This window comes from Chaetodon auriga, chromosome 10, assembly GCF_051107435.1.
Source record: "Chaetodon auriga isolate fChaAug3 chromosome 10, fChaAug3.hap1, whole genome shotgun sequence".
NCBI lineage: Eukaryota > Metazoa > Chordata > Actinopteri > Chaetodontiformes > Chaetodontidae > Chaetodon > Chaetodon auriga.
The window spans coordinates 19,845,948-19,869,005 of NC_135083.1; the positions used below are offsets into that span (position 1 = coordinate 19,845,948).

Genomic DNA, 23,058 nt, shown 5'->3' on the forward strand with positions numbered 1-23,058 from the left:
CGCACCAAAGACAAGAAACAAACATAAAATCATACCTTGTACCTTTGGTCATCCACAGTAACTTCTGACAAAGCATGTGCTTCTGCAGTTCACGTATTTATGAGTCAAAAAGTAAAGGAATCTTTCCTACCAGTTTTTAAGGACGAGTGTTGTGATCAAGGCTGCAATAACCATAATGAGAGACACAGTGATAGTGATTATCTGGTGAACTGCCAAACCTGCGAAAAATCAGAAATAAACAAAGAGCAGAGAATTACAATCATTGGAGGAGGAAATGGTTTCGCTCCTGTTCACCGCAGATAACCGCGTACTTCACGTCTCTGTTTTCTGTACTGTACAGACACACTGCACTCTACAAAGTATTGAGGGCAGCTCATTTAAAAAGAAGAAGATGACAACCCAGAACAATTTTGCTCTTCAGTAAGTATTGATGACACTGCCATCCACTGCTATTTATAATTTAAGAGTATTATGAATTATTCCATTATAGTACAGCCGACTGTAATAGATAACCAAGTCCAAGTTTTCTCTCAGTACTTTTCTATTACTATTCTTATGTCATTAAAATAAAAAAAAATACACCCAAAATCATGTATATGTTTAGTTATTGTTTGACAGTATTATGTATTATGCTTACTTTAGTTTTACTGTTCAAACTAGTATCTGTGTAGGTTTTGCCCCGAGGCTTCTATTTAAACATTAAGGAGGAGCAAATTACTTGGCATGGTACATCAAAAAAAGCATTTGATCAGAAGGTGATCTTGATATATAGTCAGAACGCTTTGAAAAGGGCGGCATGTCAGTGCAGGGTAGAGGAATGAGGATAGACACAAACACAAGCATTGAAACTGGTTTGATAAAGCAATAAATTAGGTGTCCTTGCTATTCTGAGCTTCAAAGAAACACATACAAGACACTGTTAGCGTTTATCACACCTTGAATTTAAATGAGATTTAATACCAAAATAAAAGCTTTTTTTTTGTGAATGAACAAAAAACATTCCTTTATATCGTGTTTTATAATTTTGGGTTGATGTCAATTTTACAATGTGTCAACTTGATGAACTTGACTTGAATTTAACTTTAAAGGCACAAAATTAACAAACTTTACTGATAGATCTTACATGTAAATAAAATTCCAGGCTACTTACAGCTGTATTAAATGGGTTTTTGGACCCCTGGGAGCAGAACATGCTAAAAACACAACATCTGATGGTGTAAAAATGGTGACATGTCATGGCGAATGTATTAGGCTTAACGCAAGTCTCATATTTCCTCTTTTTTTTAGCTCTGTTTTGGTCTCCACCTCCTCCTGAAGAAAAAAATATCTCCTCTCGGTATCTGCTGCATGCTCCACTGTTTTCCCCTGATAGTCACTAACTATGGGGATTACCTTGGTCACTTTGGCAAAAGCAAAGAGACTAAAATGCTCTGCAGAGCTAAGGGGAACTGCTAAGGTGGTGGTGAATCTCTGAGTTTGTCACAACAAGCAACCTTTTCAATTGTCATTTGATTGAATGGAAATCTAAACATGTTGAATAGCACTGATTTCATGAACTAAGCTAGATGGTCTGCTGCATTGCAGGAAGGCTAATTGATTCCATTATTTCTGTGGTAATGCCACGCTCTACACAAAGTATCTGAACCAGAGATGATTTGTGACAACAGGAAGTAGCAGCTCGAGTCAGGACTTCTCCACAGGCCACAAGCTTTCATACTAACTAACCCCCTCTTCAAGCGCATACACACCAACTGTTACTTTTCATGATGAACTGGGCTGTTTAAGATCTAGTTGCACTTGTCTGCCCTCATTACAGAAAATCATTATTGGACAAAATTAAAACCCAATTACAGTGCTATCAAAAGAACAGCAGGGACACTGATTGAGAAAATGATAAATTGTAACGACTGGATCCTCTGGATTTCATAAACACTGACTGGTCAATAGACAATGAATTCTTGCATGGATTGGTGAATTTCACTGATGTCATTTGTTTCAAGAAGGATTATAAACCCACCAAACCTATATATATAATCACAAGACAAATCATCAATGAAATCAGATCATCATAATTCCACACACCTTTGTGACACCTTCCAGGTATGTGGTTTAAAGTCTTGTTTGGCTAAGCTGCCTGGATGGTGCAAAGCCATACAATTACGACTGTTCTTTAAGTGAATGCCTTTTGCTCATGAACGGCATCTGAACCACATTCTCTTTGTTCTGTATGACTAAAGTACAAGAGCATTGTTCTTATTTAAACTCTTAAGACTCCTGTGAGTGATGATCTCTCATTTTTGCCAGAGGACAGTAATCCACAAACAAAATACATGTCTAAAGTGAGGATTAGCGTGAGCTTATTCAACTGCACTGTATGGCTAGTGTGTTGGGTATGTGTGTGGGTGAGTGGTAGAGCGGCTAGGACACAATGACACACTGCAGCAGGTGACATGCTGCAGGAGGGAAAAAAAAAACTAAAAAGAAATGCCGCCATGATGAAAATGCCTTATACATCTCACCTCTCCATCAGCCAGCTGCCTAGCTGCTGATCCAAGCCAATTTGTCTTCAGAAGGCTCAAAAGGAAGTGCTGCTCGGTCATTTTGGAAAGCACACGGCCTCCTGCTCTGACTGCCTGCTGCCTGGACAGCTTCCTCTTCGATAATAAACTTCTGTGGGCAGGCCCGTGCAAAAGGCAGTCCCGTGCTAAAGGTAGGCCAGGTCAACCTTGGATTAATGATATCTCAGGCTGGCTCAGGGAAGCCTTACCTTCCCAGTGCAATCAGAGTCTCTTGCCCCAGCAAAGGCACATTAACTTATCTGGCAAGCCATTTGCATTTCCCTCATATCCTGTCTCTATCCTCCCTCCTCTCCCGCTCTGCCCGTCTCCGGCTGACGTCAAGGCTGTTAAGATGAAAGTGTTCAGTTATAAATTAACATCTGTCCAAGTTCAGGGATAATAGAGCTTGCCCCTGACCTTGATCAATAGCTGAGGTCTCCACTGAGAATTGTTTCTTTTCACACTGATGTCAGAGTGAAAGGAGACACTTCCCAGTCGGGATATGTCAAATGAAAAGCTGCACTTTGCAAATTTATCCTACAAAACCACAACCGATTAAATCACATTATTGCACTGCAAAACACAAGTAAAATACAACTCATAAAGCACATCTAAGTATCAATTGGGGAACGTGATGTCAGTGAACTCGACACATGCATGCTTAGCAGTCTGTGAGTTTATACCAGAGGAATCCAGTTGGCTCAGTTAGTAACATTAGCATACTGTGTGTAGTGGTGCTATGCTACATGTTTTCAGGGTATTTAAGTCCAAATAGCTAATTAAGAGTTACTTCAGGCTACCATTTGGAGCCAAAAATACACATGTTTTCCTAGTACAGCTTTTTAATGAAACAAATGAACCCAAGCACATGAGGTCCGGCAACACAAACATCAACATCAAGTCCATTATAACCTCATTTTCAGGGTAGTACGTTTAAGGGTGCAGGGATAATAGAGCAGATAATGACATGGGTGACAAATGCGAGTGCAGAGGCCAGTTCTATTTTCATCCAGAACTGCCAGTTAGAGGGAGGGAAATTTGGCCTGGCTATCTAAAACTCATTGTGCTTTGGCAGTCAGGTTGAAAAATCACCTCTGGCAGTCACCTTGCTTTAGAGATACCCAGTTAGGTTTTGTTTGGTCAAATCACTGCCAAACAAAGAGGCTGAGAGAGAGAGGGGGAGAGAGAGAGAGAGAGAGAGGGAGAGAGAGACAAAAGGAAGGGAAGAGAGGCATGCAGAGAGGAGGGGACAGCTAGCTTGTGACCTCTGTGGCAGCAGGATTTGAGCCCCCCCTCTCTGCTCCCAGCCAGAAATAAATGAGATTTTGGGCCTTCTTGGGCATGACAGTTTGATGAAGATGTCAAAGGAAAGCATGGCGGTTAAATGAAATTTCTCCTTGCTACAATACCTACTTTTAATAAAAGTTCTCTAGCTTAGAAGCAAAGTCGCAGTGTGCAGTCAATAAACGTGTGCAGCAGTTCACACCTGCTTTGAAGCACCTTTGAAAACTCCTCGGTTTGGTTTCTACTATTGTCACATCACATTATTTTGCCATTATTTAGGCTGAATGCATTAAAGATATATGCTTTTGATTTTAAATATATTTGCCACTTTGGCACTCTGCCTACACTTAGCAAAAAGATCAAGACAGCGATGGATAAAATCACTTAGCGTAATGTGAGAGGTGTTGCTCGAAGTGACAAACCCAGAGACTTATAACCAGACTCTGCAGTTCCCTGAGCTATGCAGAGCCTTTTCAGCTAATTGCTTTAAGATCCTCAGCCTTCCTGTATGCATGGTTCAGTCTCATCACACATATCTTGTGTCACTAGGCAGCTGGTTTCAGTGAAAAAGCTTCACTTGTTTTTATGAAACAACCGATCTGGTAAACTCCAAACGTCAGACAGACAAAGTCTGCAACTAGTTGATGAAGGTACTGGAGCATTTAGCAGCTGAAGAGACAAATATTTGCCTCAGGAGTTGATGGAGACCAAAATCAGAGGTAAAATGAGAGCGAAAATTAGACTGGGAGTCTGCTGTAGTCAGAGAAATGTAGATTGTATTTATCCATATTCCTTCAGTTGTGAAGTAGTAACTAATGCTGTGTTGCTGTATTAATCTCTAGGTCTGGTTCATTCAGTTTGCTTTTTAGTGGTTAAAGTGATGAGCTGTTGTTCAGTCAGGTATGTGGCCATGTGAAAATTGTGGTTGCAAGTGTCCTAAAGAAAGGTGTTATTTGCTAATGTCGGTCATACAGAAGTATCAAAAGCAAACTGAAAACAACAAAAAACTATTTGTAGTTGCTTCACTGAAACAAAATAATCCTGAAATTTCATTTCACTTGAGACGTTTTGTCAGAGTAGGAAAAGCACATGTGTGTTTAATGATGGCTCTGCTCTATTGAAGTGCTGCAATGAACCATGACAGTGTGAAAGTGAGCCAGTACGCACAACACAAGGACCTTGAAATGGAGGCATCTAACGTGAATCCAGCCATTCATTTTATTATTTACATCTGTGCGTTTCCTTCGGTGACATGTCAAAATGGGATGGAGGAGTCATGTATTTTCTTCCCCTGTCTGGACACACTCCATAAATAAACCTCCTCTTAATAAAAACATCACTCATATTTGAGTTGTCAATGACAGACAGCACCCCACAACAAAAAGAGCATATTGATTATCAATCTAACATACCTGTGGACATATGTTAGACATTAAAATAACCAATCATTGCATTGTCAGAGTAACCAAAAACAATTCAGCCTTGGCATGCAACCATTTACAGAGCAGTTTTTGACCATGATGAAGTCCTGAATTGTCGACCTGCAATTTACATGGTGAGCTGTGACAACATCTAAACTGCATGCAGTTTGTCCTCTGAGTAACAATGCCATAACGAGGCATTGTTGGACAAATGATGAGGAAAAGAGAATGACTATTTAATTGCTATTCCTGTCTGTATAAGCGATTGTTAGCCTGTAGTTAGTGTGTGTATGTGTGTGTGCATATATACTGAGCTATGTAGTGGTAAGCCCTATCAGCATCTATAGCTAAGAGCCATTTAGGGCTAATGGTACCTACACCCACAGTGTCGGCTTAAAAAGCTGCTGAGAAATGTGGGAAAGGCCCCTCATTTGTAAACCAGAGTTGCGGCTTACTGAGGGTGAGCCACCTCACTCCCACGCACCACAAAGCACATTTGTACAGGCATATTCAATACATGCTAATACGCTGCATGACCCCTCAACAATTGTCTCTCCTACCACCGGGCACCTGAGTAGGACAGGTTTGGGGGAAGACTTCCATCAAAGGCGGCCTGCTGATAGTTAGGAATTGCCAATTAACATCAGTGTCAAAGTGTCAATCTAGGCTGATTTCCACTGAGTCACCAAGCAATCTAAAACACTTATTGAAGAGGAGGGTGCTGAGAGAGAGAGAGACAGAAGAGTGGGATGGAGAGAGAGAGAAGGGGAAAGTTGAAGAGGGAGAGATCAGAAACAATTACTCTACATGCCTTTTCTGTCAATGTCAAAGGCACCACTGCATAATTCAGCCACGCTGGATGGCAAATGCCTGAATGACCCAAAAAAAGGGGGTCATCCAAGTATATTGCCTCGATGAAGGCACCCTTTACAGAAGGATACACTTGTCTTGTGTGCCAACCTGTAATGGGAACAGTGTGGAACATGCAGTCACTCATCCTGTTAACAACAGACAAATGGAAATGACTGCAATTTTCAGGTGGGTGTAAAATGGCATTGCTACTGAGGGAGCTTCAATCAACCGTCCTGAAATCTGTGCACCATCATGTTGGTGACAGGAGGTATTCTTTTTACCAAACAAAGCTTAGCTGAATTGTTTAGCAGGAGACTTGGCTGAAAAACACACCATGCACCTGCATTATTCTCTCTGTCTTTGCTGTCAGTTTTCAACAAAAATGGAAATTCTCTCAAAAGCTAAAATAAATAATCTCAATTGAGTTTGAAGAAAGGGGGTCATATTAAAACCCTGCCCTAATCCCTCTGATTGACAGAACAATCTCCTCTATCCAAAATAGTGTCTCAGTCAACATCTGTACTTCTCTTCCTTCAGGCAGATGTGTCAAGCCATGAAGAAAGAGCTGAGCAGCGATGAAACAGAAAGTGAAACAGCATCTGCTCAGTCTGGCCCCTTCATCTCCTCTTGGCTGAGTTTTCTGTAAATCAGGGAAAGGGGGTTTGACTCTGCACGCCTGTCACCAGGCATCAGCGTTTAAGTCCAGATTTAACGCTCGAGAAAAGGAGATTCATTTTTACCCACTTTATTGAGAGTCAATACAGAGAGTAATGGCAAATTTATTGGATTGCCATGGTAACCGTTGGGAAAAGTGGTTTCTCTCTGTCTATGTGTGTCTCTCACTGTTGAAGAGGCTGTACTGTACGCCTCTACAGGTCTACCAAAGGTCAAAATGCTGCATCACAATGTTCACTGAGCTTGCTCCTTTAAAAATAAATTCCTGAGACACTTAACATACATTGTACATGTGCTCACTTTGCTCCACAGACTTACTTATTTACTCGTTCATTTGACCCTCCACTCCCTTCACCAACTTCATACGTGACGTGAATTGTGGTCAGATGGATCTATTTATGTTAAACAGCTCCTGGCTGCTACGCTGACTGTCTTCTTTTATTTCAAACAGCCAGTAAACGTGCTGGATTCAGGGAGCCACGGGGCAGGTCTGCAAGCCTCTGCTGTATCTTAGTGGAACACATGGTGCCTTTTGCTTACTCCACACAAACCTGTAACATTTAACCTTGCGACTCTCACACAGTCTAACAAGACCCAAGTTATCAGCAGTGGCTTTACTGACTGCGGTTTTAATCATCTCACACCAATAATGCAGCTGACAGCTCCATCTGCGTAGAGTAGAGGGGGGTCGCCGTTACTAGGAGCACAATCACTGGGAACAATCAGCGAGCATCTGGAGGCACCAAAGCTATAAGCTATAACCCCCCACCACTACCACTCACCTCCTCCTCCTCCTCCTCCTCCTCCTCACACCTCATGAATGATGGGCAGAGTGCTGTGAGAGCAGCATCAACAGGGCTGTGGCATCCTGTCAAACTCCTGTCCGAACTGACTGATAGTACAGAGGGAGTAGTTCTGAATAAATACATAAGATGTAATTTAATATATATAATGATGGACAGGAATCACACAGGACTCAGTTTCTATGGCCCTGTAATTACTGGTTTTTGATTTTATTTTATTTTATTTAACCAGGGAAAATCTTATTTCAACCAATCCTGAATTCCTGAGTTTTGTTGAGTTTTATTTTGTTTTTGCCACGTTTGAATGACCTTTGTTTTTTGATGATGACATGACGGTTTCTGTGAATGGAGTCTGGCTCATACTCTTTAACAAAAAGAAACCTCTTCCATATTGTTGTCAGACACTTATTACAACAATCTGGTGGCAAAAACACTTTCAGTGGACGTACATAGACAATGCACGCAGAGGGGATTACATTGCAGCCCTTTCCGTTGCTGCTGGCTGCAGCTCTCATTGACATGCACAAAAATAGATATTTGAACAGTTTGAACACGTTTTATTTTAGAGGGAATATTCGAACGTCATCATTTTTGACAGCCCTAGAAAATATGTGCACTGTCTCAACACAGGAAATCTCACATTAAATGTCTGCGGCCTCTTCCCTGTTTGACTGCTGTGTTATTTTAACATGGGGCTGTGCCTGATGACAGAATAACAGCCACCTACAGCAAGATTGCAAGTCATTAAACTTCAACTGAGACCAATGTGCTGACAGCTGACGCTGGTGATTGGAAAACTGTGCAGGAAAATAGGGTAAACGAAGAAACCCAAACTACTTAAATAAGACAGAAAGCAGGCAAAGGGTATTTGCTAACAACCTTTTAACTGATTCTAAGCAGCAGTAACTTCTTTATCTTGGGAAAGGTGTGAACTTGAAGAGTTGTCCTGTTTGCTGTCCTGCAACATTGATGCCAACAGTGAGTGGGAGAAAAGACACATAGCCTGCAGTCAATAAGTGCAACACAGTCAAGCTGTGGCGAGCTGTCATGTACTTTCTCTGTCATTAACGTAGCTGCTTTCCAACCAAACTGGCTGGCCAAATGTCACATACGAACAATTAGTGCAACAGAAGTTGTCCAGGCATGTGGATATAAGGTCTGTGGCTCATTTCTGCACACTGACCAACCACTCCACACACTTAAAAAGACATTTCTTTGATCCAAACTGGATCTTTATCAGGTCATTTTGAGTTGTCAGTGTGCAAATATCTATTAGAGGTGTATAAAATTGTCTATAACACGTTATTCCTTGATAATACATTAAAAATGTGCAATGACAGCACGTTTTGCAGATTTGTTCTAATATTCCCTTATTCCCAAAACACATTGACTGACCTTATATACACTCACTGACACAAACAAAACAACACTTGACAGTCAAATCACATTTTCTCTTTTAAATTAACTTTAGGATGTATCTGTCATCATTTCACCAGAGAAAAAACATATTTTTTCAGCCTTAGAATCTAGACTCTACTATGTAAGGCCTTGCTAGTATCACACACGGCGATATTTTGAATCAAATGTGTGAATGGCCGTATATATATATATATACTTATTATCATTATGGTTATTATTAGCAGTATAATGTCCTCGTATGTGGACACCAGGCCCTTGTAGAGCAAAATTTAGTATTGTGGTCTAGACAACCCAAAATACGATGTCCACATATGTGGACGCAAGGTGCTAGGAGGTTAATGAGGAGACTCAGAGTGATCACATTCTGCCTGTTGGTCTTAAGTGTGTGTGTGTTTACTGTGCAGCGAGAATGTCTGACTTAATGTGAGGAGACGTTTCATTTAAGGGGGCAGGAATCTTTGACAACTTTTCCAGTGTGCTCTGAAGCTTGCCACTCCGAGTTTCTCTTCCGTATTCACGGTGAAACAGGTGCAACACACCATCAAAGATGGATCATCACTCTACGAATCAATGATTACATTCGATCAGATGTCTAGCTAGAAACTGCAAGATTCAGACTACTGTTCACTGTGTACAGTACCTCTATCTGTGTCAGAGGCATCATTTCCTCCCCCTTCGCTCTACCTCCTTCCACAAACGAGCACTTGCATCCATGTTTGACAGTGATGTGCGCACAACCCCCCCACACACACACAGCGTGAGATGATTACGGTCATGATACACACACATGCCTTACGTGGCTTAGACAAAGTACACTAATGGCTTGCATTTGTGCTGGTTCCCTACAGTACTCATGAGTCATAGTGCCTTGTTCCATGCACATATTGTAATCTCGCAGTTACTGAGAGAATGACTAGCAATTATATACTGTACTCTTTTTTGAGCTGCATTGTCTGCATGCATGCATTAATGTGAAATCACAATTAGTATTCTTCTTTAATAATGTTCATTCTAATTTGTTTTTGTAAGGAAACATACACATGTCATATCCTTTTCATGTAGATGATAATAAAAAAAAACAGGAGCCCACATCAGCTCCATCCTAACTATTCTAAACACGATGAGTACAGACAGAAAATGAGCAGCAATTAGCTGTGATGTCAGGGTGGATGGGTTCGTTTCTCCTAGAGATTTGCCTTGAACTGAGGTGGTTCTGCCTGAGACGCTGGATGAGAAAGACACACAAAAAAAGAGAGTGAGAGCAGAGCATCTTACATGCACACTGGTACTCTGATTAATGTCAGTAATCAAATAGTATGGACAACAGTACCGAAGACCATGATTTCAATGATTTTCCATGACACTGGGCACAGATCACCTGGGCATCACGGTGGTGCATGTTTTGCACGCTGCCCCGTATGTATTTGAACATTCAATGTGGAGTGCGTCAGCATTGCAAAGGAAATAAGCAGATCTTATACTATTCACCTGAGACAGTTGTCCAATTAACTTTGGCACAGAGAGTATAAGCCTGCAGGACGACAAGATACAACAATGGAAAGGAAGTTGCATACAAACGCCACCCAACAGCTGGGTGCCAAATGCACACAGCTGTAGACTCAAGTCTAAAAGTCTGTGCATGCATGAAAGCAAACATACATAATGCATGCACAGTCTTTGAACTGGTTATGCATTTTTCAGTGTATCACATCTCAATTATCATGATATTGTGTGCATGTGCACCAGCCAAACTCCTACTCAAAATGGAAGTTGACACGCCTCTGTGTAAATCTGTTTGAGCATGAACCAGAAAACTTCTTTCAGCAGTGCCAAAGCAGCCCTTTGTTTTAAGCACTGACATGTCATGCTGTAATGCAGCAGCCCCACTGACTGATGACAGAAGCAGCTATTTCATGTTATTTATTTACTTTCTAAATTGGATGATGATGTCAACTCATTCACCCACTAAAATCCCCAAAAATGTTTGTTAAAAGGATGCATACATCTATTTATTATTCACTATGCAGCTAACGTGCTACTATGACATCCCGAAGATAATGAGGATCAAAACAACATTTCACTGACACTTTCAACTTGAATGCATTGGATAGCTATCTCACATCAAAAGAGCTACAGTTTATGTACATGCAACCAAGCAGCAATGAGACATGTTTTCTTAACCAATACAAAAAAAATTCAAAAATTAAGACCCCAGTTGAAATAAACCAGAGTAATGCTTTAACCAATGTAAGACAAAATGTTCCTTGCATTAGAAACATCAGATCTGCATGAGAAAGTCTAGCTCTATATTATATAATATGAGTTCAATATGTACATGTCCTGTTTGCTCAGCTGCTCACAAAACCACTTCCCTCAAATCCTCCTGTGAGGAGCAAAGTATTTTTGAACTGAACTGAACACATGCTGCAAGAAATCAAGACATAAGCAGAAATCTAGGTGAGTAAAATTGGTATGTGAGCTCTAATTATCTCGTTACTTTGATTAAGATAATAACTTTGAAATTTTCCTATCTAAGTTTGCATTTATCAGGCTGAGACTGAATGGGACGTATCCATAAACAACCTCAAAGACAAAGCAGGAAAGATAAGAGCAAGAGACAGAGACAAAGTGAAGCACTTCTTTGTTAATAGTTTAATTTCATCAGCAATCCAATGCCGTGCTGTTGGTGCGGTAATTATATCTTGCCTTGGGGCCAATATGAGGCAGACATGGGTTAATGTGTTGTGAAGGCAAAAGCAAAGTTTTCCACAGCAGTTAAGCACCCGGGCTTTGCTTTGAAATGCGATTCTATTCATCTGCTCTGATGAGACACAGTCTGCTTATTGATACAATAATGTGCACCCAGTCGGAAAAATCTGACTTCTTTTTTTGTCTCATCAGCTTTCAGTTAACTGTGGTGACTGATTTCCTCCAGGATACAATATCAAGCCATCATTTTGAATCGCAGGTGGCTCACACTCACCTCCCAATCACGAGAAAATGAAGAGATCACAACAACGCTGACAAGACAGTTACATACTCTTAATATGAACAGTGCTGAGAGGCTACAGCAGAACCAGCTATTTCATCCAGGTTTGCTTGTGTCCCAGTTCAGGACCTGGTGCTGTCTCTGTTTACTGTCTGAATACTGGAATTACTGTATAACACAATTAAAGGAAATGACAGGAAATTACTACAGTTCCAAGATAAAGTTGATGCATTTAGGACCACCAAACACACAGCTTCTCCTATGGATGCAAATTAACGATTGATGAGGTCATCTCAGGACAGCTTCACAAAAACCAAAACAAGTGTTTGGAATGAAACTATTAAAAAGTTTAGGTTTAAGCTCCAAAACAGCACCAATGAATTATCTTGTGAATTTGTCTTGAGTTCATAACTGAGCTAAAACCATACCTTGTGAAGGACTTCTACTGTACATTTCCATATTCCTCTTCAGACATTTTCATTGCAATTGTGAAGGAGGGGGCCAAGGACTTTTGATCACTCTTACTGCCTAATCTTATGACATTTATATTAATGCACCACATGGGAAAGCTTCAATTAGCATAGTTCTTGTTCATAAGTTGTTAAACAAGACTTAAGTTTTATGACTACCTGTATGGTCCATTTAAAACACTGTGTTCCTCATGAACTTAATGAAATGGTAAATCTAATATGCCTCGTTGGAAGGTCTGTGTGTCTGCAGCACAGACGGACTCTCCATAAAATAACATATGCCCGTGTACAGTATTTCAGCCACAGTATGGTCAAGGACATTCACTGTGAAGCAGGTTATTTTCCCCTGCTGTAATATCATATTAATGAAAGTAGATCATTACTGTGGATCACTGGTCATGCGTTACAGGGAAACTGTGAGAAGAGTTTGGTTTGCAGAGTCATTAGAGAAAACAGGTAGGACAAAACTTGAAATGATTGCTTTTTATTTTATTTAGTCTTGGCAATTTACTCCCCTTTCACACCAATTTCACCCAATTGTCTATGCATCAAGGCCTTTTGTCCCTGTTGACCTGGGGAGGGAGCGAACAGCAAAGTGCTGCATGCCACATAATGTGGCCAGATGCTTCTTTTCACCCACCAGCAACAAGCTAAAATGTGTAATACAAGTAATTTTTCATTTTATCCCTCCTCTCCCTCCAGGATCCCACCCCCATGAAGTCACCCCAACCATCCAGTACTAGTCCATACTGTAATGGTAAGAATATGATCCCAAAGCAGCTCTTCACATGTGAACCAATGCCAACTGTGTTTGTTGGAACACACAACCAAGCTGGCGATACCAGTACTGGTAACCAAACCCTGGGTGTCCGTGGGGGCGGAGGTGGATGAGAAATTTCCCCCCGTGTGATCAGTATGCCCTTTATATTGATATTATTTTGTTCAAAATTAAAGTTTCCTCTTACATCTAGACTTTTCTGGGACTACCTCCACAATGGCGTACATTCAGCTGATGCTCTTTTGGGTATAAATGGCAAAATGTCTGGCAATGTCTGATTCAGTCTTTTTGTTTTGCTTATCGTTGTGTGGGTGCATTGCTCTGTTGATCCATATCGGCATAAGCTGAATGTTAAAAATTTTTGATAGAGAGTTGTAAAGTGTCAGCGTAGCCTTAGACACCCCATAACATGACAAACTGAAGTCATATGAACTTTGATACACTTGAGACACCACTCTAAATCCATGGTGTTTATTTCTGTACCATGCAGGTTCTCATGTGTTTTCAATACTGTTTTCATGAATGTATTTATTGTCTCTGGTATAAGGTGAATGGAGCTATTGTTTTGTTAAAATGGCAACTTGCAGAACAAAACCTAAGGCACAGGGTTGGACACAGCTGGCTTTGAGGGAAAATCGTCATAGCACTGCATCTGTTTTGTATCAAGGATACAGAGTGAGTCTGTAAAGCGTGACCAAAACAAAAAATGTAACAAAAACAACTGAAAGAATGATTTCTTTAGCTTACTGACTCGTTTTAACCATAAAATTCACACTAGATGTTTAGTTGTTTCGCATCTTACCTGGTGTGTCCCCATATGGCTTTGGTGGTTTGACAGTCTCCCCGAAGCTGCCAGTGGCCTTGGTGGTGCTTAGCCTCTTGGGCTCTGGTGTGGTCACCACAGTGAACGTCCTTTGAGAGAGCCTGGTTGTAGTGCTAGTGGTTGTGGCCACTGTGGTAGTTGAGACCCTGGTGGACAACGTTATGTTGGGCTCCAGTTTGCCATCGTCATCTATGCTATCTGTCCCTGTGGGTCCCCAGTCGATAAATCCGGCCACTGTGGTAGTCCGGCCCTCCTGAGACTTGTCATAGCTGTCCCATTTGAGCTGTCTCCTGGCTCTAAGTAACAACCTCACTGCGTCTCCTCTGCTTGCACTGGATAAAGCTGCTGGAGCTTCAGCCATTACCGCCAAAGGATCACCTGTCTCCATTTGAGAGTATCTCAACCGGCACTCCTTACACACTACTTGTCCTTTATGTGCTGGCTTCCGATGCTTTTGACCCTTGACTTTTGGCCCTATCCCTGCCCTGTTGTCTTGGGGTAGAGGGATAGGATTTAGGAGCCGGCGGGCGAACGGGCTCACCGGTCTCCAGTAAAGCTTGTTAGGCGTGTCCCAGAGCGGCTGCCAGCGAGGTCGTGAACGAGGCACCAATTTAGGAGTGAGTTTGATCCCCAGACCCTGGCTGAGTGGGCTGCACACAGAAAAGTCCAGGGTGAGGTGGGTCATGGCCAGCAGGATCCACACCCGGTGCCCCACACAGCTGCCTGGCCTCAAAGCAGACGGACTGCAGAGAAGGGAGAAAGTAAGTGAGAGAAAAAGTTTTAGATTCAGACACAGTTCACTTTACGTTCAAACCATACATTCAGGTTCCCTCTATGTCCCACCTTCAAGCTAGTGGCTGATTGGTAAAGATTCACATCTGTATTCACCCTTAACTTGCACAATTGTCAAAGTTCTACTGCACAACTTCTTGGCCTCCTACTCAATTAAGCCTCAATAATAATTAGCTTTGCAGAGCACCTCTTGAATTACAGTACAAAGGTCAGACACAACGTAAATGTTGTAAAACGTGAAAGATTGTGGATTCGCACTCTTTGCTCTCAGCTGTCAGAAGTAGTAAGGACTTATCCTTGATGTTACAGATTCATATCAATCCAGGGATGATTACACCAACACACAAGGTCAGGCCTGGTTTAGCTGATCATCATATTCTGTATTATCTCCCCCAGACACAAAGTCATCTGATTCCCAAAGGGCAATTTGATTATGCAGTGCAATGATCAGGGAGGTAACACGCAATGCCAGCAGAAGACGAAGCATGACAGGTATATCACAGAAATCTTCACTCTTACGGCTATTGCATTAATTTACTGTGTAACTGTGTCCCAAAATGTCCTTTGATACTGCACAGACCTCACTTCTGTGCATCAACATGATAGCAAGGTGATAGATAGGCTAGGACCCCGCAGTAGAGTGATTTTACAGACAACCTTCAGTGGCCCCTGGGACAAAGCTACACATTGATTCCTAAGGGAGAAACCTCATTATGAGCTATCTTTCATCTCTGCTGTCCTTGGCCAATTTAAGCCCACACAGAGGACTCATTTTGGAAGCATCACCGAGGTGATGATGGATGGAAAAGTGTGAATGGGTTCATCGACTGTTAGAGGCAACACGAAGATGTCTTTCAGTCCCATAATTAAGAAAGTTATGTTTTTACAAGTCTCTAGCTATCGTCTAGCTATACTGGAGTGACGGCTGACAGGACAAACTGGACCTCTGTAGGGAATGTGGAAGACTGCTCTACATGCAGATCTACAGGACTGTGTTCCTCAAACTGAGATATTCAGCAAATGGAACAAAGGCAATAGAGAAAGCTTGCACCACATGATTTGTGATTTGATGGATTATAACTGCTGTGCAATAGATTTAACATGTTTTTTGTCAGCTCTACTTAATAGGGATGTCAATTTCAATCAGAATTTCAATCTGTCTGACCCTTTGCATGCCCTGTTTTCCTGTCAGTAAATTAGGCTATTCTCTTTGCTAATGCAAAATGGAACAAATGTGTGATTTTGGATTTGATGTTTGGCACGGGTAACAGTCAGGCAGTTTGCAGGGTTTGTAAAATGCAGCTGCCTGACAGTAATGTCAGCTTGTCACTTCAGTAAGGTGGTTGATTACAGTTCTGTAACGTAGTTTAGGATTAGCTTTCCTGAGTTGCGTCTGAATCAATCTAACAAATTGATCTTTTCAAAAAGTGACAGCTTTATTTCTGCACACAATAGCATTTTTATATGGCCATGTTACTGTCACAGCACAGACTTTGATGGAGTGGTGAGTAGTAACAAACATGTTGGACAAGTTAAAATATGCTGAATTGTGCTCTCATTCATCATTGTCATGTGGCTCAGTGGCACAAACTCAGCAGACTAGAGTAAGAACAAAACAACTTTAGACTTTAAACAATTCAAGTGATGCTCGGTGAACGTTGTATAGACACTTAACACTGGCTTTGAGGAGTCATTCTGAACTGTGTTTTTCTCATTCACCCCCCTTTCATTTGAGCTGTGAGGGACCAGCAAACCACTAACTGATAAATAATCTACAATGGCATTTTAATTGAGCCATAAATGGTGACTGATGTGGAGACGAGAGAGCAGCGACAAGGTCAGTGCATTATTGACAGTTAAAAATATGGATAATAATTTGTCTTTTGAGTGTTTTGGCCCTGACCTCAGATCCTGGCATGTTCCCAATCAACACACTTGAGGCAAGTCAATTTTAACTCTCCAGGCCAAATTATGGCAGTATCTGATAAGCAAAGTGGTCTTATTCATCATGAATAATATGATCCAGAGCAGGATGAAAAAAAAGGCCAGTACAATGTTTAACCTCCATGTTTGTTAAGTGCCTTGCTCTTAACACTGCTGTGCTCAAACATGGCCGCAGTCTTGAACACTCTATGTAATGAACTCATGAACACATGAGAGAGAGGAGCCCTGATGCAGAATAAAAAGGTAAATCTTCATGTTTTTCCTTAACAATAGGCAGTGATCTAAATTGTTAATTACTGTAGTTTTTGCCGCTGCACCAGCCTCATCTTTAGTATCACCATCAGGACTGACCCTGTCAACTAGCATCCTATTAACAGATGGAGAATGTGTATAAAAATGCTAAAGCTGCTGGCCAGCACGGAGCATGATCAGTCGTGCCAGACTTCTGATAAAGCCATTTAATCTGCTAGTTTGCTATAATTTAGCTCTTCTTTTGTATTTACTACATATAGAAAACACTTTCCCATTCATCCGTCAGTTCTTTTTATCTGTCCTTATATTTTAATTTTTATGGCAGCTGTAGTGGGTCCCCTAATTGTTTAAGACTTGCTTTGTGTTGAACTGTTCCTTAATTAATGAATATAAAACAGTTTGAGGTGCTTAATTAAAAAGACATTTAAAGTACACAATTAATATAACTCTTAATAAACCAGATGGTGTAACTGTCATTAAGTCATTCAGTCATTGATTGAATTTCAACATTGTGTCTTTAAGTGATGTACATGATTCTGAATTCATAGACAGATTTGTAAAATTACTTTTCAAAATCTATTCTCCCGTTCATTGTCCATCTCGCACTATATACCTACTGTTGACACATTTACAGGTTAATTAGCTGACATCCAACCAAAGATAAAACAAGGTTCAGCCCAGAGAGCGGTGGAGGAACCTCCGCTGTCCACCTGTTAAGTGTACTGTGGTAAGCTTATCACTGGGTCTCTAAGCTTTCCCAACTACAAATATTAAAATACAAGTGTCCAGCAGATTGACTCCATCGCTCTTAATTAGCTTGTAGGAAAAGGGTGATCAGTGTGAGGAATAACCAGTGTATTATGTAATGATTTTATACGTTGTGTAATTTAAGTATGATGTAATTGATTAACTGATTTAATTAGAGCCTGAAGCACATAGCAGATTCTACAGTTTTTGAATAAACTGTCTGATAAATACCAATAACTAGCTAAACCCTAAAATTTATTTTTTATGATTATTGCAAAGGTTCTTTTTCTTTTCTTCTGTAGCTGTAAATCACTGATTAACAATTATCAAATTGTTGCAATTGCTTCTGAAATAATTTTAAAATATGCCAGTGCAGGGCAGCATTAATTACAGTGACAACGTAATGCTTATTTTCACTTGTACTGGCACTCCACGGTCTTGGTCTTGGTACTGACGTGGAGTATAATTGTCAGCACCCAGACAGCTGAACAGCACATGCTACAGATAAAATGGACTGGAAATAACAATTTCGAAGACTTTCAGATTCATTATTCAAGATTGACTCTCTAATATTCTTTGACATCCCACATAATGAAATATCATTTGGAAGTGTACTGCACAGATGGCAGATAAAGTGCAGTATTCACAGCATCAACATACCAGATTGCTTTCTGGTGGGAAAGTGTGTCTGGTGTCCTATTTTATAAGCACATGCTCCATCATACCGTCATTACTAACTTCAGTATAAAGTTAAGCCTCTAACAATATGGCACGAATTCCCTTTAGTGGAGATTGTGATCCCCTGATTGTCAGATCAGACTGTTTTTGTTTTTTTCATTGCAAAGTATTGTGATTGTACATGCAGTCGCTGTGGGGCAAACAGGCAAATGGATTGTCATGGAAAAAACATATTTCACTGAAATACTGAAAAACTGGTACGTTGGTGGAGGAGAGCCCATTCGTATGCATATGTTTATTGGAGAACTGGGAGAGGTTAAAGTTGACTGTAAGCTACTTTATATGTATTATTCGGGCAGTTTCAAGTCCTGGATCTCAGTATGCCAAGTCCATTCTAGAGCCAGACATACAGGGAATGAAATTACTTTGTGAAGTTATGGAGCGAACCGTTAATTAGCGTGTCTGTTGGCCTGGAGGACTTGGGTTTGAAGGTCAGCTGGAGACTTGCTGGAATGATGATTTTAACCAGGACTTGACAGACAGCAGATGAAAGCTGGCAGCCTGAGCTTCTGCTCTCAGACAAACCAGGCAAAACAAAATCTCTGTGCACCGCACGTACACACACTCCTGGTGCCTCTACCATCAAAATACACACACACACACAAACACAATACTTGCTGTATAGGTCATCTTTGCTGTTATCCCTCATTGTTTCTCGTAACTATTGATCAAGTAACCATGATGCCTGCCACATGTCCAATTATAACAGATCGCCAGAGCCAAGAGGAACACTGTGTGTGTGTGTGTGTGTGTGTGTGTGTGTGTGTCATCCCAACCTCTGCTGTCCCTCATCAAACTCAAGCATGTAGAATGTAGAATTTCAACAGAAAGTCAGTGATGTAACAGTATATGTAAGATGTGATATTTCGGAGCAATATACTTGGATTATGCTTCTCAGCCCAAAAATGAAAAAGCGCTGGAGGAAGGTTCACCAAGCTTGACTTCTCCCTCTCCTCAGTGCCAGCTTAAGCTGTACTATATTCAGCAAATCTACTTCCAACTTATTCTGCAGCTTCCTACAAATGCCACTGTCATGGGGGTTTGGATTAGGCCTTGAGAGGCACCCCAAATTAAACACATGATCGTCATGCTTGAGAACCAGTCATCAGCACATAATTAGGGTTTCCCATTTGATTAAAATATCATTGACATATGACTCAAGCGCTGATTTATACAGCTAAATTGTGTTTTAGAGTTAGTCATAAATAAATAACATTCTGCAACTATGTTTACAACATGCCTATGGCTAAAAAGGCTGTCCTAAAAGTGCAGACTTGCACACGAAGAAACTTTGAAAATAAGGTTTACAAAGTGGAACTGAGGACTTTGCCAGCAGACTCACTGTCTGTTGCACAAATGCTGGAACCAAAATGGACATTTTTATGAGTTCCACGGTGCACTGCTGTGCAAACAGGAAAAACATTAGACTGAGTAATCCATTGCATACAATACTTAATACCATTTACCTGCCCTTGAAACTGAAAACCTCACATAACCAACATAATGCCATCAAAAGAGCAGAATGAATGAGGAGTAGCCTTTGAAGTCCGTGCAAAAGATTCACAGCATAATTTTGAATCAAATGCTTGACTAAAGGGTGAGAGCGGTTAATAAAAAGGGCCATTCATACAGCCTGTTATGCCTTGAGGATAGAGGTTGCTTTGCATAAGAGGATGTTGTCTACATCCCTCATGTCAGATTGTTGACATGTGAAGTGCTCTACTCTGGTTTGCACGGTTTAATGATCGCTGAGGTTCCAGCCTATTGTTTTTCACTCTTTCATGATCTGTGAATTTAGCCATGGCAGCCTTCAAGGGTTCTTATTCTTCAGAGACTACAGCGCTCTAGATTCCATTTCTCCCCTCTCTGCTTCGCATGTAGCATCAGCTCAAGGGTTTCATATGGAGATGCTAAAACCGATTAGCGTTTACCTCAGTGACAGCAACAGGCTAGACGTATAGTGTGCGGTCAGAGGATAGCTGGCTTTATGTGAATGTTAGAGTTGTCAGCATGAATCGGTTCAGGGTATAAAATCAGGCCGGGTCAAGAGTTGCGACCTAGCTGCTATCAAAATCCCATGATGGCCTTATTCATCATCTTACTCATGGTTCACAGTCAGCACTGTTTTCTGCAACACACTTTGTACCAATACAATGATATTCTTTGTACAAAACACTGAAAAAGACTTTTGGTTTAGAACTCACGATAGCTGTTGAGCTCTCCTTGTGGAATTTTTGGCTAACCCTCTACATGAGCCAAACGCTAATTTCAGCAGTCACGCATATAGAGGCCTCACTGTTTCATTCACTACATGGACAATGACCATGCATGCACACAAACAGACAAACTGAATAATAAACTCTAATGTACAGTACTTACTTTATGTACACACTGTAGCTACTAATAACTACTATTTCTACTGTAGATTACTCTGCTGTCTTCTTTTCTCAATTAATCCTCTTGGTTTATAAAATGTTTTATCCAACCAATGGTCCTAAAACCCAAATGTTGTTTACTGAGACATGAGACAAAGAAAAGCAGCAAATCTCTTCTCACAACTAAGAGGCTGGAGCTGAATACGAATGTTTGACATTTTTGCTTGAAAAATGGTTATCGATGTGATTATGGATTATTTTAAGTGTGGGCTCTCAGGCAGGCTGGTTGCACTGTAACCTCTTCTGTTCACAGATAACCTCTGGCGTCGGATGTGAATGTCCTTCTCTTCTAGTGACTCCTACTTGATGCTGTGACCAGTTTCTAGCTGATGCTCACAGAGCATGCCCCAAAAATGCTACTGAGGGAAAATCAGGGGATTATTTTGTCACACACATTTTCCAGCTTTTTTTATTACTATTTTTTATGTTTGGTTAAAATATTGTTAGAGGAACTGCAACACAATATTGATTTGCAGTACTAAAGACGGATCAAATCAGCATTACCTAAATGAATTGTACAATCTAATCAGACAGTATGTGGCCAATTTCAAGGCCGTTACAGTCACCGTTTTATTGCCAAGAAGAGGAAACTCATCAAACACGCGAGGCTTGCATCATGTCAAGCATCTTGAAAAAGGTGAGCAAATGCCCAGTGCTTGATGAATCTGCTCTTCCCCCAGAAAAGATCAAAGTAGTTGAGTGCTGTGTAGGCTATTATGCACAGCAATTCTGCAAACCATGTACCAGTGGGGCACAGATAAGCAAAGAAACAAAGGGCAGGATATCATCTCTCTGAATGAGGCCAGCTTTAACAGCTCTTGTGAAGCCTTTTCAAAAAGCTTCACAGAGCCTCCATGTTTTAGTAATCACAGGAAGTCAAGCTTAACAAAAAGTGGCAAAACAGTTAAGAATACATTAAAGTAGCACTACTCATAGGGACTATTAAAAAGTCTCAATCTAGAGCCAAATTCCTTCCTTGCAGCGTATGTAAATTATTGTCATGAGAGTACAACGGGCTAATGAGGGATTATCTGACTCTTTGAACTCATCCTTTGCATCATGTCAGACCCAGTAAAACAAAACTATTATCTGTGCTGCTAATCAGATATTGCACCTAATTATTGGCTCCTGCGCTGTATCTCTGGCCCACTTCTTGTGTCATCGTCACACTGTGATCACTTATGCGAAGTAGGTCTTAATTAGAACTTCTTGGGAGTTTGCAGGAGTGAGGCCTCGGCAGATGGGCTTCCCACCTGAGGGAGGTGAAAAAGGCATGCCTTCTTCAATCCCCTCGCCCTGCGGCACCAGGCTGCCATCAAGAGAAATTTTATCAGCATGGTCTCAACAGCCCCGCCACTGAGTACACATCATTTTCTAGCCAACACAGCCATTGAAAGGTGCCTTGTTGAAGGTGACTCCACCTTTGAGGGGAAGCTGGGTGTGATGGCAGGTGCTCTCTGGCAGGCAGGATTTTGGACTGAATCAATGGTTCGCTTTTTCTTTTTCACCTCTCGGTGGGGTTTTTCCTGAGTTAACAATTTCAGAGTACAAAAAATAACCAGTGTTTTTATTCAGGGTACACTAGCAATTGAGCATTTACACGCTGAACTATGCTCTGCATGTCTCTCCCACACACTTCTAAAAAAAGCGCTGTCCGCTGGGGAAAAGGTGCAGCAGCTACAGTTCGTGAAGTTTTGGAGCTGCAGTGGGTGGCTTTCTCCAGGAGGTCCAAACAGACACAACGAGAGGTTAAAATGAGACTTTGTGAGCGTATACGGCAGCACTGCATCTCGACAACCAACTTGTTTTCACTGAGTTAAATTTTTCTTTTTGACATTTCATTTGGTTGGTGCTGAGCAGACTCCAGGAAGACTCGTAAATGCACAAGCTTTCTGGAAATCCTGTGATAAAGAAAATACAATAAATGTTCATTGGTTAAAAAATGTTACTGCCTAATTTCTAAAATTAGTAACTTAGATTTTGCCTCAGTACAGCTGACCTGTTTTTTTTTTTTCATCGCAGCCGATTTCAAGCTTTTACAGACACTGGCTTTTGGCAGAGACAAACTGAACACTGTC

The 23,058-nt window shown here is 41.0% G+C and overlaps 1 protein-coding gene across 2 annotated transcripts in view; it reads right to left on the reverse strand.

The window, feature by feature from the left end:
• Window positions 1-23,058, reverse strand: part of ajap1 (adherens junctions associated protein 1) — a 48,252-nt gene that overhangs the window by 8,640 nt on the left and 16,554 nt on the right. For both annotated transcript variants that reach the window (XR_013077704.1, XM_076740603.1), the window contains exons 2-3: window positions 14,052-14,815; window positions 131-218 (exon numbers count right to left, since the gene is read on the reverse strand). Coding sequence is in view for 1 of the 2 variants with exons in the window: in XM_076740603.1 (XP_076596718.1) it covers window positions 131-218; window positions 14,052-14,815 (852 nt within the window). In the remaining variant the exon portion in view is untranslated. The remainder of the gene's footprint in view (window positions 1-130; window positions 219-14,051; window positions 14,816-23,058) is intronic.